Genomic DNA, 18,706 nt, shown 5'->3' with positions numbered 1-18,706 from the left:
CGGAAATCATGATGCTATATATTGCTGGTGTGTAACGATCTAGCAATCCTCCTTTGAGGTAGGGGGAGACATTATATTACAGAGAGACGACGCTTGCTACGTCCACAATTCGTGCACAACAATATGATCATGATGTCCATTTCCTGTCAGATTCAACAGACACCAGTGCCACTGTGATCGTATCCAACCACCGGATCGACACACACCCTCATCTTTCAGAAACAACACCCAATGTGCATGTCTAGTACCTGTCATGTGTTAAACTTGAGCTCAAGTTAGCTATACTCGGCTACCTACTAGTTTAGCATCTTACCTAACTAATTACTCGCTCCGTCCCCAAGTTAACACCATGTTTGGTGGAGTGATTCTTTACCTTTTTTTTGACCGAAGTCAGCAGGGGAAACCTTAACCTATTTTTTTTCAAGACCTATTTAATAACCACTAGACTAGCTAAGGCCCTTTCCCAGTGATTCTCTACCTCTGCTTATTTCTTTTGTGGAGTGATTCTACTTTATTTTAGTGGGGGGGCATGGGTGGGCACGTGACAATGTATTCTTTGATGATACTAGTGAAGATTGAATAGAGAACACTTATTTTAGCTCTCGGCTCACACATTGTAGATGCAAAAGTGATTCTTGTCTGCTCACCATCAAAATCAATGTGCATTTTGACTGAGAATGAGTGATTCTCATGGAGAATTTGCTCCGAAGAGTTCTATCCAGACGCCCCGTACCTAAATCGGCCACTGGATGGACGAAAGTAAAAAGATAAAAATCATGCAAACCACGTATACATGGATGTAGGAAGGGATTTATGGACATCAATTTTGATATGTGAAAACACATAGTGCAAGCTTGTCAACTAAAGATATATCAAACACACTTGGAGGTGCAGTGCAAAGGAGAAACATTATGAATGGGATGGATAAGCATATAGAAAATTGATAATGCTTATGTTTTCAGTAACATAGAAGCCCACCTGTCTTATAAAACTCTCTGGAAGTCAAGCTGCACACTAAGGATCAAGTTCTTTGCATGGCTGATACTTGTGGATAGACTAAACACAAAATCCATGCTGAGGAGACATATCAACATACAGGGCGACACACTCTGTGTTCTATGTGACACAGGCATAGAAGAGGACATTGATCACCTGTTCTTTGACTGCCCATTTGCTGTGCAATGCTGGAACTCCATCAGTTTTACCTGGGATACCGCCTTGCCAATATTGGAACGATGGACTGCAGCGATCAATGCACACAATCTAGAGTTCTTCACAGAAGCTTCCCTCATTGCAGCATGGGAGCTTTGGAAAGTTCGTAATAATAAAGTCTTCCAGAGGAGAGACCCCAATGTTGCTATTTGGCTTGCCAATTTCATAAATCAATGTATTCTGCAGTCTGTTAGATTTAAGGAAGATCTTAGATCCTCATTCTGCTTTTGGTTAGACGCCTTTAGTTAATTCAGGATTGTAATCCTTTTGGGCCATTTATTAATTTTAATCTAATCTCACTGTGGGGATCTCCCCCACAGTCTTTTACTTCAAAAAAAAAGAGAGTATGAAATAAAGATTATATAGGGTATAAGTTTGAATAATAAATAAGATCGCATTCAGGACATTGAGAGACAGTGTCCAAATTCTTTCCAAGGATCTGCACTGGGCTAGCTCTAGTCTACTTCCGCGACTTCTATCTGAATCTACTAATCCGAGCTGAAATGATTATTGGTGTAGTTGAAAGATATGCTGGAAAAACACTACTAGGCTTCTATCTGAACCTCTGAATGGACGACAGATGGAATGAAATAAATGGGGAGAGCACTGGTATGAGGATAGACAAAGGGGATGACTGATGAAGAACTGAAAAGCAGAAATATGATCTTAGGCCTCCCACGACAACAACCGGTTTTGCTTTCCTGCTGACAGTCACTGTTCCGTACTCCATGTTTGATTGACAGGACGAACGAAGTATATTAGGAGATGAAAAAAATCTGATGGTTTTGGTCCTTGGAGTGCTTACTCTATTAGAGCTGGGAACAATAGACCCAAGACCTGAAACTGAACCAAAGTAATTGAGACCCAAACCGAAACAACTGGAACCAAGTAAATTGGTTAGCTTCTGACTAATAATAATAATCGAAATAAGTTGTGTTATTTCATCTGTCTCAACCTTCGGCTGACCTAACAGACAGAGGAAACTGAAGCATTGCATAGAGGACCAGTAGGCATGTAGCCCAGCCCAATAGCAATAAGAAATGGCCGAAGTATATAACTGTATAGGAACGAAATAGCGTGTGGGCTGAGCTTGACTGAGTGAGGGGGTCTGGCCTTATGAGCAGTGGGTGGGCTTGGATTGCCTGATAATTAATTATTTATTTATTTATAAATAAAAATGGTTTTGTTTGGAATCTACTGTAGTTTGTATCTTCTTCTGCATCAAAAGCAACAGATCTTTAAAGACTTAAACCGCGTCGCGGTAAACAAAAGTTATTGAGCCACGTCATCATAACATCATCTGATAATGCTGAACCGTTGGCCAGGACTTTAGAAAGTTACCGTAGGATATAGATAAATAAAAAATTACATGTACACCGTGACAGCACTTCATATCTTCATCATAAAGTAATGTTAAGAGGACTCTAGAAAACTATAGTAAATTATATGTATTCCCTTTTCACCTCCAATCATTTCAAAGCTAATGTCTCCAACAAATTGTTATAACCAACATAAACACCAGTTCAGTACAAAAATTGTTTGTGTAAACTCACAATATAATGTTTTTTCTTCCATACTGTGCCACTTGTAAAACATAAAGCAAAATAAAAAATAAAAAATAGTGTAATTACTAATCTTTTGATATGTCTGCTTATGGGTAATATATTTGTTTATATAAAGACATGACTAATAACAAAAATAAAAAACGTATTATTTCTAACAGTGATGATTCTGAAGGGTGTAGAAAGAAAATAAAGTTGGACATGAAAGAAACACATAGTTCTATAAATTTAAATTCCACATCAAATATAAATGAACATTCTAAGAAAATAAATTTTGAAAGTACATGTTCAATTCAAAAACAAGATATAAATATACCTTCCATAAATACAAAAGAAAACAGACTGAAGCGAAAAAAATATTAACATACAGAAAAAATAGTGCATCTGTCTATTCCATGTGGTATGATTTATTTATCTTCCGAAGCACATCTATACCTATTTATAAAAGAAGAAAATTTCAGTCTGCCTCATATTTTCCTGCCAACATATCCGCTACTCCGTCCGTATGTCCGTTTCCGTTTGGAATTAGTAGAGGAGGAAAAAAAGAATAAAATTTTTTCTAGGGTTCCCAATACAAAATCTTCTATACACATTAGAACATATTAAAATTAAAGAAAGTACAGGGGCTTAAGTGCAAATTTGTCAGACAATCTATTCGGCTGGAAGAAGGAAAAGAATAGAAGTTTTTTTAGATTCCTAATGCAAAATCTTCTATAAAATTAATAAATATATAGTAATTCATAGAAAAATATAAAAATTATAAAACAAATTTTGTTCAGCTCCACATATTTAAATCCATATAGTAAACAAAAAAAATCATAAATTTTAGTATATTTTTCTGTTGGTAGATGGTTGTCTATGCTTTTTAGTGTAAAACTAAAATTGTAGTTATCTTGCTCCAATTATTATAAAAATTTTATAATAGCCTATTTAATGTGATGCTTGATTTGTGGTAAAAATTTTAGCATAATTCCTATATATCTCACTGATTTACTAATTTAACTAAATTTATGCTTGAGGATGCTTACACTACTTTTGCATGATGTGTTGTTATGTTATGTGAACACTTTATAAGTCTATGTGTTTATAATCTACATACATTTAACTGATATATCATATTTTATAGAAATCCTAATCTAAATAAAAAATAAAGCTACCAACAAACTTCTTATTTTTAATATAATATACTAAGGTATATGAAGAGGTAATATTAAAGTAAGAGAAGGTTTGACTAATTTTTATTTTTACTATTAAATAAATATGTCTCCAAGCTACATATTAGTATATTAGTTTAAGTATCAACTATTTAATACCATAGATGTCATGGTTATCAATAAAATAAATTATAGACTTTAAATTTTATAAAAAAACATAAACATAAATAGAATGTAACATTATGTCATAACTTTCTATGGCCATTTGATGCTTTCCTCCGTTGCAACGCATAATAAAAATCAATCTCAAGATATATATAGACTTCGGCTTACCAATAAAAAGTGTATTGTTAGCTTCTTGTCTTTTCACGAACAATGCACAAATTGACAGAAACTTATACAATCTATATAAAATCGAAATCAAATCTAAAAATTATAATTCAAAAGTTTATTAGGCTCCTTTCAACCAGAGAGTATAAGGTGCCATTGTGCGTGAAATAAAAGCCCTAAAAAGTCTAAGAGCATGTATATAAACTATATATAGACAGTTTGCTTCAAAGTCAGTTGTAAAAGCTTAAAAATTGTCAATTTTAATACAAAGGATAAAACACAAATAAATATAACAAAGTGCTCATTTTCTACAAATGTCTATTTGATCCCGTAGCAACGCACGGGCATATTTTGCTAGTACAATACCTAAAAGAAGCTTATCCTAACCGTTCATATATTATGGTGAAGCTTCAAATATTTGCAAATATTGTGGAGCTATATTTTGGTTTGAGGAAAAATTAGACATGAAAGAAATAGAGACAAAAATATTATTTTTACACACAATGTTGCAAAGAAGGAAAATTTAAAATACCCCCTTTTAAAGAGCCACCTGAATTTTTATCCACATTATTACAATATAATGAATGATGACAGTAGATCAAAACATTTTCTAGACAAAATAAGGCAATACAATAGTCTATTTTCAAGATTATGGTCCTTATGTATTTCGTGTTAATGGACAAATACAACATCGTATAGGATTTTGATTACCAAAGCCAAATAACATACCAAAATTTATTGAATTATATATTTTTGATTTGATACAAAAAATGACCTTATTTGTTTGGATCTCGGCGTGAGTGATGCTAGCTAACAGTTGGTGTCTTTAGAACTTCTAACTCTAGAAAGTTATTATTCATGCTTTTTGAGCTACGGTATTTCTACGACTTCTTAAAAAATATGTTGAGAGGCCTGAAATTCTCGCTAGCCCAAAACTAATGTGCGGGCACATTCCGCGCGGCAACGCCGCGCACTGTTCTAGTTCTTGTTGATAAGATGTCGCTGTCACATTCGTCCCATATATAACAAAATAGAAATAAAAGAGAGATTGATGTCATTATCAGTGTGTAAACAAATACTAAAAAAATGCAATCTTCTCCGGCTGCTAGCTCGCTGCCCATATCGCAGCAACCAGCTCTGAAAGAAATGGCCATTGCTCGCTCAACAGTGCGTGTCACTTGTCACTGCACTAATTATAAATGGGACGCTGCCAAACGAAAAAGGCCTCACGCTCAACTTTTCTTCCAATCCAAATCCAAAGATCTTACGATATACGTATCATATGCTTGCAAGGCCTGCGTGCGTGCTTCGAATCCAAGCAAAACTCCTCCTGCGTCGCCTTCGCCACTTGCAATAGCGTATGCATTTGTATTGCTGGTGGTTACAGGTTGAACAGGGGATGAAGATGACTCGTCTGAAAGCCTCTGAAACTTTTGTTTACTTGTCAAGCCAAGGGGGTCTGCATGCATGCTTTTCCACTCTCTTTTCAGTGATGATTTGAATCTAACCACCGTCTATTACTGTATGTATATTTAATCTAGTCACAATCAGAAATAATAGTTATTAGCAAGGGAGAGGTAGATATGAGCATCACAAGAAGTGGGCTTTTAGAACAGTAGCTTGCGGTTGAACTTGAGTGATGAGACTATTTTAAGACCATGCTCTGTGCCTGTCAAGTCTTTTAAGAGAACAGAGCAGCCTTGGAATTGGGAGCGATCGAGCTGGCTGTACTCTCTCCACCAAGGATCAACCTCTACGTGATCCTACACATCGTGGATCGGATTATAATAATCTAACCAACATATCATTGTAATCGATCCTATGTATATAATGTACTCTTGTGTCCTATAATATAATATAGTGTATACTACATATTTTTATGACAAATTAAGAGATAATAATACACATCACACATATATCCTTACTTTATTTCCTGATCAGACGCTTTCATCAGCATAATTAATGGAGATTGTTTGATAAATGACAAGTAACAATACAATAACAACCAAATTTGTGCTACTATATGTAATGCAAAACTATCTCTTGTCCCTAAAACTTCTTATATTTGGATACAACTTTTGAATGCTTTAATGCAATATATTATATAGGACGGAGGGAGTATATCAAACCTACAAATAAAAAACTACATAGACTTTGATCTAGCAATCCAAACCCAAAAGACTACAATAATCATATTTATAATCCAGATTATATTAGTGATAGTTAGGCCGTGTATGATTCTCAGCCACCATGCATCACCGCCACACCTAAAGGCCGCCACACTTTTTGCTACTATTGTTTGGTTGCTCATTTACTTTAGGCTGCCACAGCTTTTCTACTCTCGCCACACGGCCGGATGTGGCGCCCAAATCGTCCACCATGTACATGTTATGGTATCACTGTAACCAAAGCATGGCAAACTGCGGTTAGGAACCAAACACGTCCTCAGTGTGATTATAAGGTGTCAACTATTCTTTGATGTTCATAGCTCTAGGTATGTGCCCACCATTCCGCCCTCCGGCATTTACAAATAAACGTGATCACTAATCAGTGCGGAGGTAGTATGACCATTTGTGTCTCTATTGGAGGTCTATCGAATATGTCAATCATTTAACAGTGTTTTCCTCTCACAATAAACTAGCAAAATAGTTTCAGATAAGCAAACAAGCTCTTAGAAAAGAAGTTGTGCTTTCTAAGGCATTAAATAGGGAAGGAAGAAAAAATGACGACACATGCATGAACCATTCTTTCTTGACAAGTTGCGCTCGATCGGACGACGTACCCATCATCAACGTGATGACTGATGAGCATGTACTACTTGACATCATATATGCATGAACCATACGCAATCTCCTTTTCAAATAAACAGGGACCTCGATTTGAAGTATGTATATAGTACGTCCTAACCGCCACAATCTCGCCAAATGACAATATTTTAAACCAAAAAAAAATCATATTTAATAAACGTTATTAGACGCAAGCGAGTGCATGCGATGCACGCAGCACCCTGTCGCTTCCTCTGCTTCTGGTTGCCCGTACCGTACGTGCGGCCACGTCCTGGCCTAGTGGAGAACGCGGCGGCGGCGGCTCGTCGGACGTCGGCACACACCGTGCCGCCGGACGTGCAGAGACGTGGCCGTCGCCTGTGTGTGCACGCAAGCGCATGCAGCTGAAAACCGCCGGAGAGAGCGACGCGCCAACAACAACGCATGATCGATGACGGTGCAGTGCAAGTACGCGTCGTCGTCGTCGTCGACGACGACGAGAAGACCCAGGCACGGACGCCGATGTTTCCTTTTGGTGTGGTAGTAGTAGCGAGTAGTAGGTTCGTGGCACGATCGCTCAATCACCGAGAAAGGGAGAGGAGGTGCGTGTGCGTAAGCGTAACGATCGATCGGTTGCACATCGCTTCAAAGCCTTCTTTTTGAAAGGGCACGATTACGCTATCTTTTTCATCTACCTATACTAGCTAGCTATAATACTGTTATGTCTTAATCTTAATATTTGGCCACTTAAAATTTTTTTCATGCTTGTTCTCAATTAAGTTCTAAGAATTACGATCACTACGATGCAGACACAGTTTTTATCTGCATGCGGTCAAAATGGATTCTCAATGATGATTTTTGAAACCGCTACTACAGCCTTGTTTAGATCCGAAAAATTTTGAATTTTGACACGGTAGCGTTTTTGTTTTTATTTAGCAAAAATAATCCAATCATAGAGCAACTAAGCTTAAAAAATTCGTCTCACAATTTACAGACAAACTGTGCAATTAGTTTTTGCTTTCATCTATATTTAATGCTTCATGCATATGCCGCAAGATTTGATATGACGGAGAATCTTTAAAAGTTTCTAAACAAGGCCTACGCAATGACGATAGTAAAAATGAGGCATTTACTGGGACGTAGACAAAATCAGAAATCGATTCTCAAGGATGATTTTCGATATTGATTTGGATATCTTTGAAGGTTCGACACGAATGCCACTCCAAATGCTAGAACTCAAGATGGCAACGGCTACCCGAAACCCGATAAAGAGACGGGTATGGAATGAGTTTTCTACCCGTGGGTATGTTATTGAACAAAATCCTATACCCATCGGGTATGGCGGGTACGGGTGTGGGTGTGTACTACCCATACCCGCCTACCCACGGGTAAAAAATACCCGTCAAAATAACTAGCCACCCTTGTCATTTTAGCCTATATAGCACATGAATTTGGTCTAAATCCAACTAAACTCTCCTAATATATATGTATATGAATTTGATTTTGTCATATGAATATTAGTTTGTAACTTGTTGGAGGTTTAATATGATTTTCTTTGTGTAAATATATGATATTTATATGTAATTCTCGAGTATACTAGCGGGTGCGGGTTACCCGTCGGGTAGAAATTACCCGCGGGTGCGGGTATGGAATTATTTTTCTACCCGTGTGCGGGTACGGGTAACCCAACGGGTAAAATTTAGACTTCGCAGGTGCGGGTACGGGTGGCCACTACCCGTCGGGTATGTACCCGTTGCCATCTCTAGCTAGAACTAATCAAAGAAGAGACAGAGCTCATAACAGGACCTATCGGCCACCACTACTACACGATTTCTTTTAAGTGGCGTTGCACTTTTTTTATTGGAGGCAGACACAACTTTTGCCCGCCACCTTTATTCCCTAGCCGGCCGGCCTCTTGAGCGACCGTCTCGGTTAATATTTAATGGAGGTAGTCGCCTTAACGTGACCATCTCGGTTAATACCCGATAAACCGTCGGCAGTTGCCTTATAGAAACCGCCTCCATTAATGTATTTATGGAGGCGGGCAGCTATAACGTCTGTCTCTATTAATCATCGCTGAGCCCAACTAGCCATGTAGGCCCGATAACGATTCCGTAAAGACCATTAAACCCTAACTCTCATCCACTCCACTCTCCCGCGGCCGCACAAATCGCCTCCCTCTGCTTCTCCGATACACAAGTGCCTCTCCACCGCGCGCCTCCCTCTACTTCTCCAACACCGAGCGCTCCTCTCCCTCTCCCTCACCTCATCTCTCTCTCTCTCTCTCTCTCTCCAACAACAACGTGTGTCACCTCTGCTTCTCTCTCTCACGCGGACCATGGTGGTCGCTGGCGTGGGGCTCTGCTTCTCTCTCTCACGCGTGGGGAGCACGGCGCCTCCTCTCTCCCTCTCTTGCACGCGACCCTCCTCCACTTCCGGCAACGCGGGTGGCTCTCCTCTCTGGCGATACACGACGGCTCTCTTCTCCCGGCGGTACTGCTCCATATGGCAGATCCGGCGCCAAAAATAATTTCTAGGATAACCCACAAGAGATTATTTATATTTTTTTCATAGTCAAACAATGGAAAACATTATATGTTAACAAATAAAGCACTAAAATATAAACAACTAGCATAATTTATATATTTTTAACCAAAACCGTAATAAACAACAACAATAAAAAATCTGACACCAATAGAATATATACAGGAGAAGTGAGGTAAATAATATTTTTTTCGCAAAGAGAAGAAGTTTGACGTGACCGTTTCTCCCGCCAAGGCGCCGACCACGTACGTAGCTGTGCGTGCCAAACTGCCGATAATAATACCACATAACAATGCAAGTTGGCCAAGTTCAGAGCGGTGGACAAATAAAAATGTTTGGATCAGAGAATTAAGGGCGATTGTGTCAAACTTAGACCGTATAAATGGTTGACGATTGCGATTATGAATTCTAGAAGCAGCAGGGACATCCACTTGTGTCAATATAATGCATCATCGACACCACGAGGAAAAGATATATATGTTTGGCACAGCTCAACTTTATTAGTGAAGCTATTTTTTAGAAAATAGCTTCATGAGCAACTTTATAGGTGAAGCTGAGCTATTTTGAAAAAAGTGTTTGGTAAAAATATCTTCACCAACTACTTTATGCATAGATGAGAGAGAAAAATAGAGGAGAGCACTGCAATAAGCTACTTTTTTCAGCTTCATCTCAACTCATATCTTTGTGAGAGGAGAAGAAAAACAGTTTCACCCATGAAACTGTTTTAGAAGTAAGTGTTTGATAAAAAACAGCTCATACCAGCTGATGAAGTGCGGATTTGCTTGCGTTGTGCCCAAGTGAACAGTCTGATGAGGTGCGGATTTGCTTGCATTGTGCCCAAGTGATCGATAGTATTGCGCCACAGTCTAGTAACCTAGCTAGAGTAGACAGGGGATAGTACAAGCAACTAGAATGATGAAGGGAAGTAGGCTTAAGTTTGCTTTATTAGCTCTTTAACACGTCCTCTCTCCATTCCAAATTATAAGTCATTTTAAAAATCTTGAAGTCAAACTATCCTAAGTTTGACCAAATTTATATGATAAAATAATAATTATTATGATACCAACTAAGTACCATTAGATTCTTTCTTAATTATATTTTCATAATATACTTATTTTATGTTACAAATCTTAGTATTTCTCTCTACAATTTTAGTTAAACTTGAAAATGCTTTGACTCTCTAAGATTCTTGGAATGACTTACAATTTGGAATGAAGGTAGTACATATGATTAGAATGATTGTCGACGAAAGCTGGTCGGCAGTCTACCTTGGGGTATACCCACGGTAGTAGTTTATCGGTAGACGGTGCGCAAACTACGAACTCGATGGTGACGCAAGACACGGACAAGCTTTTTATCCAGGTTCGGCCGCCGTGTGGGCGTAATACCTACGTCCTGCGTCTGATTGTATTGATTTGTGTTGAGAGAATAATATGTGATCCGTCCCCTAGGGGACCCCTGCCCCTCCTTATATATCCTGAAGGGACAGAGTTACAAGCAAAGTATCCTATTTGGTACAATATCTTGTAGCCTTGCGGTGCACGCCGACTAGTCGTGCGCCGCACGTCTTCATCCTGTGGGCCGAGCCACCTCTGATGGTGCGGCCCATATAGGGCTATGAGGGTATAGGGGTTTATACCCCCACAATGATAAAATGCAAAAATATCATTTTTTTATAGGTTTGTTTAGTTCCATCGAAAATGCTTAAATTTTCAGGGCCCAAAATAATAAATGAAGCTGCTCTTTTGGGGTTTTTTTTTTGCTCTTAAAGTCAAAATCCAGAATATAAAATGGTAACTATTTTGCTCAAAATTTTGGATAATGATCCAATTTATTTATTTATTTTTGCCAAACTTAAGGCCTCACACGTACGACGGTGGAACGTCGTAACTTTAACAAGCGTGACATGGCAAACGCCAGCGCGCGGTGGCACGCTGCAGGTCAGCAACCATGCATGCATGCATGGTCGCCCCCAAAGCCAAGAGAGAGAGAGAGAGAGAGAGAGAGGCCGCGGCGCGCCGAAACCTTGAAAGAGCACACACGGGTTTAATTTTTGAACCCGCGCGCGCGCGTGGTTTTGGCACGTACTTAGGCATCTAGACGAGACGAGCCCGATGCAGATCAACACATACTAGTAATCCACACGTACGCGCTGATGCCTGATGATGATCCGCTAGCCATCGAGCGAATCAAGGCCGGCCGTACACATACTAGTGGTCCGTTATTAGCGCGAGCAAACTCATTAACGGGCGGTGGCCGCGCGCGGGACCAATTAAGCACGCACGTACGTACTGCTGCGCGTCAACGTAACATGACACGTAGTACTGTACTGTACATGCCCTAATCCGAATGCCCATCTATCGCATCGCGGCAGGTCGGCCGGTGAGGGGATCACGGCGGGTCGATGCTGCCTCCGATTCCGATCCTTCCCAAATCCCAATGCGCGCGCGCGCATGGCGGCGGCTGCTGCCACAGCGTGCATCTGCCGCCACAACCACAGCCGGGGCCGGACGACGGCTGCTGCCTGCCGGTGTAGCAGACGGCGACGCCCGAGCCGCCTGCCGGGCCGGACGACGACGACGGCTGCGTGCAAAGCAGTTTTGCCTTTCTGTGACCACCGCGCACGGTTGGTTGGTTGGTCGCCTGGTTCACTCCACGACGTACTACTATCCACGTCAGCCTCATCCCCAATTACCTGGCTGACACGTCGCCCAGCCACGTACGTCCGGCCGTGTGATCCCAGATGGTGGGCGGGAGCCGTCGCCGCCGTCGCCGTCATTAGAGAAGAGAAGAAGCTTCACTTCGTCCTCCGTGTCTGTGATAAATAAACCAAAAATAAAAACCCGGACTTTTCCGGGCTTCCTTTCCCGGAACGCAAAGGCCACCGCGAGAGCGAGCTGCTAGAGTCTACTCTTCTCGTCAGCTCTGCCGCGTCTCTCCCCGTGCGACCGGCGACCGGTCGGTCGTGGCATGCACGCACACCGCCGCCCGGCAGGCAGAAACACCTCGCTTTCTCGCCCTCCCCTCCCTCCCTCCCCAGACAAGGCAACGCAGCTACCCATTTATAAACCAACCAACGAGCCAGCCAGTAGCTTGCCAAGCCTCCAACGCCGGACGGCGACCACACTCGCGCGCAACCACCGCCACAAGCCCCCTCTTTCCTATCCACGGCCGGCCATCGCTGTCGTCATGGCTGTTGGCGCGATGGAACAAGCCTCTTCTCCGGCCGCCTTCGACCACGGCGGCGGCACGACCATCGACGACCTCCCGGCGGACGTCCTGGCTCTCGTGCTCCGCCGCCTCGACGGCGCGTCGCTAGCGGCCGTCGGGTGCGCCAGCTCGGGGCTCCACGGCCTCGCCACCGACCCGGACACGTGGCGCGCGCTCTGCCTCGCCATGTGGCCCGCCGTCCGCGACCTCCTCCCCTACACCGTCGACCACCGGGCGCTCTTCGCCGACGCCTTCCCGTTCCCGTGCTCGCCGGACTCATCATCCCCGTCCCAGCCCCCGACCCTGCCGGCGCGCCTCGTGTCGGCGGTCGACCTGCGGCACGCGGGGGTCAGCATCCTGTCCCGCGTCGTGGAGACGGACGCCGCCGCCTCCGACTGGTTCCTGGGCGCGCCGTTCCGCGTCGACGCGATGGTGCAGGAAGGCTTCACGTCGCCGACGGCCGGCGGCGCCTCCTCCTCCGGACCCGCGACCGTCTCCCCGGCCGACCTCGAGCTCAGCTGGGTGCTGCTCGACCCGGCGACGGGGCGCGCGCTCGCCGCGTCTAGCCGCCGCGCCGTGGCCGTCGACCGCAAGTGGCTCACGGGGGACACCGTGGCGCGCTTCGCCGTCGTGCTCTCCGCCGGCGTCGCGCTCGACGCCGCCGTCACGTGCGACGAGCGGTACGGCCACGTGCGCGAGGTCAGCCTGCGCGTCGAGGACGCCGATGGCGCCGGCGTCAGTGGCAGGGACGGGCTCGCCGCCGTCGCCGCTGCCATGGCCGCGCCCAGGCGGCGCGGGTGCGGGGAGGACGCGGCGAGGGAAAGGTACGAGGACTTCGTCAGGGGGAAGAGGGCGCGCAAGGAGTGGAAGGCCAGGCGCGAGGGCATCCTTGACCTCTGCTGCTCCAGCGTCGGCGCCGCCGCGTTCCTCGGCTTCCTGGCCGTGCTCACGTTCCGGTGAGCACTCGTCGTCCGGCTCACCGGGCGACGCCGAAGCGACATTCAGAGTGCCGTTGACATGTACAGTGTAGTTCAGGGAATGTGAATATATGATTGTGCTGTAGGTTATACGGTCGGCTGTCAAAGAAATGTACAACAGGGAAAGTCAACATCATACTTTTTTTTTCTACTATTCATTTTCCTTTCTAGACAGCGAGGTTTATGAAATAAAACGATTCAAACTTTTTATTAGTGTTGTAATTAGTCCACGAAAGGTACAGGCATCTATCTCATAAAAAAAATCGATAACTATCGAATCTGCTAATCATTTAACAATACTTTTCTTTCACAACAAATCAGCAAATAGTACTTTATACTATATTTGCACGGAGCCACCGTGATTTCAGTTTTAGTGGACTTGCTACAAAGCTCTCATCGCTGAGGTGAAAATGTTGCACAAAACAGAACATATGTGCCACACGAATTCTGACACCTATAATGTAATTTCTCGGTACATCATACAAAAATAGATCAAATTTCAATGTTCTTGAACAAACCTAGTTTTACTTCCACTTTTCAGTTACACAAATATGCTTATGACACTGCCAACACAGTTATTTGGAACCAGGGGACCTTACAAATACTACCAACCATTCCTATAGTACTCTACATCAATAGACTAACACAAAACTATACAAGAGTCCGGAAAGACTAAGCAGCCTATACAAGTGATTTCTGCAGTTCCCGATACACCAAATCGATGAACTCGTCGCTCTGTTGGGCATTTGGTGAGAGTTAGAGAACGTAATACTACTAATCCAAACAAGTACCCTGTATGTTTTCAGTGTGGAACTTACCTGAACAAGTCTCTGTAGCGCGTCCTTGACTCTATCCATTGTAACAACAGGTCTATTATCACTGTGTGGAGGGTTAAGGGAAGGAGGTGGAGTGGGTGGTGGAAAAGGTTGGAGCAGCGGGGTGCCATATTGAGAATGCTGAACAGATGATGGAGTAGGATGAAGAGGCGGGGCGGTCGGAATCACGGATGCACCTGGCAGAGCTAGTGGAGTTGAAGAGGACGGTGGAGGCGCAAATAAATCCGGTGTTACAAGATTCGTTGACCGGCTAGTGTGGGCGTAAGTGTCGTGGATGGGGAGTGGTGGAGCTGATGAAGCTACTGAAGGGGGTAGTTGATGTGTTGGAGCAGCAGATGGGATGATCAATGGCACATGGGAAGATGGAACACTCTCCAATGCTAGCAGCGCCCTGCAAAAATGTTGGGAAAATAATCTCAGCATAGTTAGACACAACAGATATTTTGTATTGCAGCATATCTCCAACCATGAATGCAGCATACTTGTGTACATACATCAACCGAGATGCTACAATGGTCATTGAGTACACAATGCAGATAAATGAGGATATACCATTCAATCAACAAGAAAAAAATGAAATAGCTGAAAGTTGACAGTTTAACATATCACTGAATTAATTGATTAATGATTCGTTAGGGGTATCAAGGACTACAGCAGCAGATACTGGCGGAGGTTGAAGAGGGCCATCTATAGCAGCAGATGGTGGCGGAGGTTCTAGTTCCTCAAACTCACTGTGGCCATGAAAGAAACTTCATCACAATTGATAATACATAATTCAAAGGAAAGAATGAAAGTGTTTGAATCCAAGAGACTGGAAACAGGTAATAGACCTTTTTGTGGAAGGTGCTTTTGGTTTTGGAGGTACTTTGGCGTAAGCATTAAGTATCCTGCAAATAAAATTGAGGAGCAAACTGTAAACTATCTGCCCACATGATTCTAACGAAGAAGTACATCACTAGATCCTGAGATACAATTCTTCTTTTTTAATAGGAACAGATGTGACAAAGACTATGCCAAAATGAACATAATGCCCTGTGGCATGATACTGGCCATTTTGTAGAAGTATCAGGGAAACATGCCATCACCATGCCATCCTGAGGTATAATTTTTTTTTTAAGAAATGGCATCCTGAGATGCAATTGTTTTTGGAAAGGGACAGATGTGAAAATGGTTATGCTAAAATAATCACAATCCCATGTGAAAGGTCCTAATATGGCTAAAGGGGGGGTGAATAGCCTATTTAAAAAAATCTACAAACTCACTAGAGCAAGAGGTTAGTAAATAACAAAGCGAAGCTTTTTGCTCTAGCTCTAATGGGGTGTTTGCATGCCACCTATCCAACAATTCTAGTTGATATAATCACTAGGCACACAAGAGCTATGTCACTACTTACACTAGAAAGCTACCTAAAGTTTCTATACAAATAAGTAAGCTACTCTAGTTTGTGGGAATGTAAAAGAGTGGATGAGATAATTATACCACCGAGTAGGGGATGAACCAATCACCAATATAAACAACCAAGCACCGGGAGAATGCCAATCAAACACAATTGAGACACCGATTTTTCTCCCGAGGTTCACGTGCTTGCCGGCACGCTACGTCCCCGTTGTGTCGACCAACACTTGGTGGTTCGGTGGCTAAGAGGTGTAGGACGAACCTCGTCCTCACTAGGACACCACAAGAACCTACCCACAAGTGAGGTAACTCAATGACACGAGCAATCCACTAGAGTTACCTTTCGGCTCTCCGCCGGGGAAGGTACAAGACCCCTCACAATCACCGGGAGATGGCCACGAACAATCACCAACTTGTGCCAATCCTCCTCCGCTGCTCCAAGCCGTCTAGGTGGCGGCAACCACCAAGAGTAACAAGAAAACCGCAGCTAAATCGATCCCCAAGTGCCACTAGATGCAATCACTCAAGCAAATGCACTTGGAATCACTCCCAATCTCACAAAGATTTATAATCTATAAAGGAGATGAGTGGGAGGTGTTTGCTTAGGCTCACAAGGATGTCTAGTATGTTAGAATGCCAAGAGTGTAAGCCCTAAGCCGGCCAAACACGTATATATAGCCCCTCAAACAAATAGAGCCGTTGGCTCTTTCACTGGGCAAAACACAGGGTCACCGGACGCTCTTAAAGAGGCACCGGACGCTCAACACCAGCGTCCGGTGCTGCAACGTCAGCCGCGTGTCAGAGTCTAACGGTAACTTGCGCACCACCGGACGCTCTGTAGGTTCACACCGGACGCGTCCGGTGCACACCGGATCCATGCGCAGAGTGGGTTGCAAACTTGCAGGGTCACCAGACGCAAGCCACCGGACGCACCCTGAGCGTCCGGTGCTCACCGGACTCACACCCAGAGAGGTTTGCAAAACGTGCGGACACCGGACTCAGACCACCGGACGCTCCAGCTTGCGTCCGGTGCCTGGCGTCCGGTGCCCAACCCTAGCTGAGCCAGGCAGCCTGCACACCAGACACTCAGACACAGCGTTCGGTGCCTCTGAGCCAGCGTCCGGTGAGAAACACTCCCGCGACTTCTCCAAATTTTCACCCGGCGCAATAGAAAATATGCACTTCATTTTCTCAAAAAGCGCCAAATCCCGCCGAGCTTGAGAGGAACCCATCCTCTCTCTACCTTTCAAACTCCACCTCCTTCTCAAAGTGTGCTAACACCACAAAGTGTGTACCAACAAGTGCACGTGTGTTAGCATTTTCACAATCATTTTCTTTAAAGGAGTTAAGTTAGCTCACTAGGTTCTAAATGCATGCACATGAACAAAGACACCTAGTGGCACTTGATAACCGCTTAGCCAAAGAATTCCCCTCTTTATAGTATGGCTATCTATCCTAAATGTGATCACACCCTCTATGGTGTCTTGATAACCAAAACCAAAACCCTAAGCAATACCTTTGCCTTGATCTCCACAGGGTTTTGTTTTTCTCTTTCTTCTTTTCCAAGTTGAGCACTTGATCATCTTGTGGTCATCACCATCATCACCATGATCATCACTTGCTCCATCACTTGGCATGTACCAACCTCATTAAGTCTACACACACTTAGCATAGAGGTTAGTACTAGGGTTTCATCAATTATCCAAAACCAAACTAGGGCTTTCACCATGTTGTATACATTCTAAATAGAGTGCAATACTAGCTATTTGTAGAAGCATCAGGGAAACATGACTTGACAATCTCCAAAAGTATCCGAAGTTTGTAAGCACACTGCACACCCTTGCTCTATACCTAATTTGGGAATTTCACTTGCTAGCATGCAAAGCTATGATTAAGAGGAGGAAACTAACTCTTTTCTGGGCACCAATTTATAGTATAGTCGTTACTTCTTATTGCAATCTAGAAGTAAAGTTATCTGAATATTTCTCTCAATTATTTGGAATCTCACCAGCACTTAGTAGTTGACAAATACAGTAAATCTAGAAAACAAGTGGCTTTTACACTTCAAGCTAACAAAGACAAGTTACTTCATGCCCTAAAAGAGAGAGCTAAGATTAGTAGGCCAGTATTTAGCTAGAATTTTCAAGATTTTGTCATCACAGGTCCTGCCACATTTCTCATTTAGAGAATGAGATCCCAGCTAACAAATGCTCACATTTAGTAAGACTACGCATTTCTCATTTATCCACCACTAACTGGATCTTGAAAAATACATAACCATACATATTTCTGACCAGGACAACTACTAAAATATGGTACAGTAATGTTCATAATCTACTCACTCCATTCCAAATTGTAAGTTGTTCTGGCTTTTCTAGATACATAGCTTTTGTTATGTACATAGATATAAAGTACGTCTAGATACATAGCAAAAGGTATGTAACCCAAAAAAAACAGAACGACTTACAATTTGGAACATGGAGAGTACATAAATTCAGAGAAAGATACTTCCAACATGGGGAGAGAATACATGAAGAGCCTTTACCTTCCAAATAGACTTGCAACAGCTTCACAGTCATGTTGATTGTAAAACCAAATTCCATTTACTTCTTGTGAAGCATTCCGGTACAACAAATATGGAGGTTGAAGTTCGTATTCAAAATCATTTAAGAGATCCTCCACCAGATTATCTGTTGAGAGCAACATCATCAGGATTCTCAT

At 43.0% G+C, this 18,706-nt stretch overlaps 1 protein-coding gene and 1 pseudogene across 1 annotated transcript; one reads left to right on the top strand and one right to left on the bottom strand.

The window, feature by feature from the left end:
• On the top strand, window positions 12,436–13,967 carry LOC8070645 (probable F-box protein At2g36090). Its single transcript, XM_002450256.2, has one exon. It carries the CDS (start codon window positions 12,538–12,540, stop codon window positions 13,735–13,737), a length of 1,200 nt encoding a protein of 399 aa, XP_002450301.2. The 5' UTR covers window positions 12,436–12,537; the 3' UTR covers window positions 13,738–13,967.
• LOC8058561 lies at window positions 14,436–18,706 on the bottom strand (annotated as a pseudogene).

Source organism: Sorghum bicolor, chromosome 5 (genome assembly GCF_000003195.3).
Source record: "Sorghum bicolor cultivar BTx623 chromosome 5, Sorghum_bicolor_NCBIv3, whole genome shotgun sequence".
Taxonomy (NCBI): domain Eukaryota; kingdom Viridiplantae; phylum Streptophyta; class Magnoliopsida; order Poales; family Poaceae; genus Sorghum; species Sorghum bicolor.
This window is presented reverse-complemented; position numbering and strand designations above follow the sequence as displayed.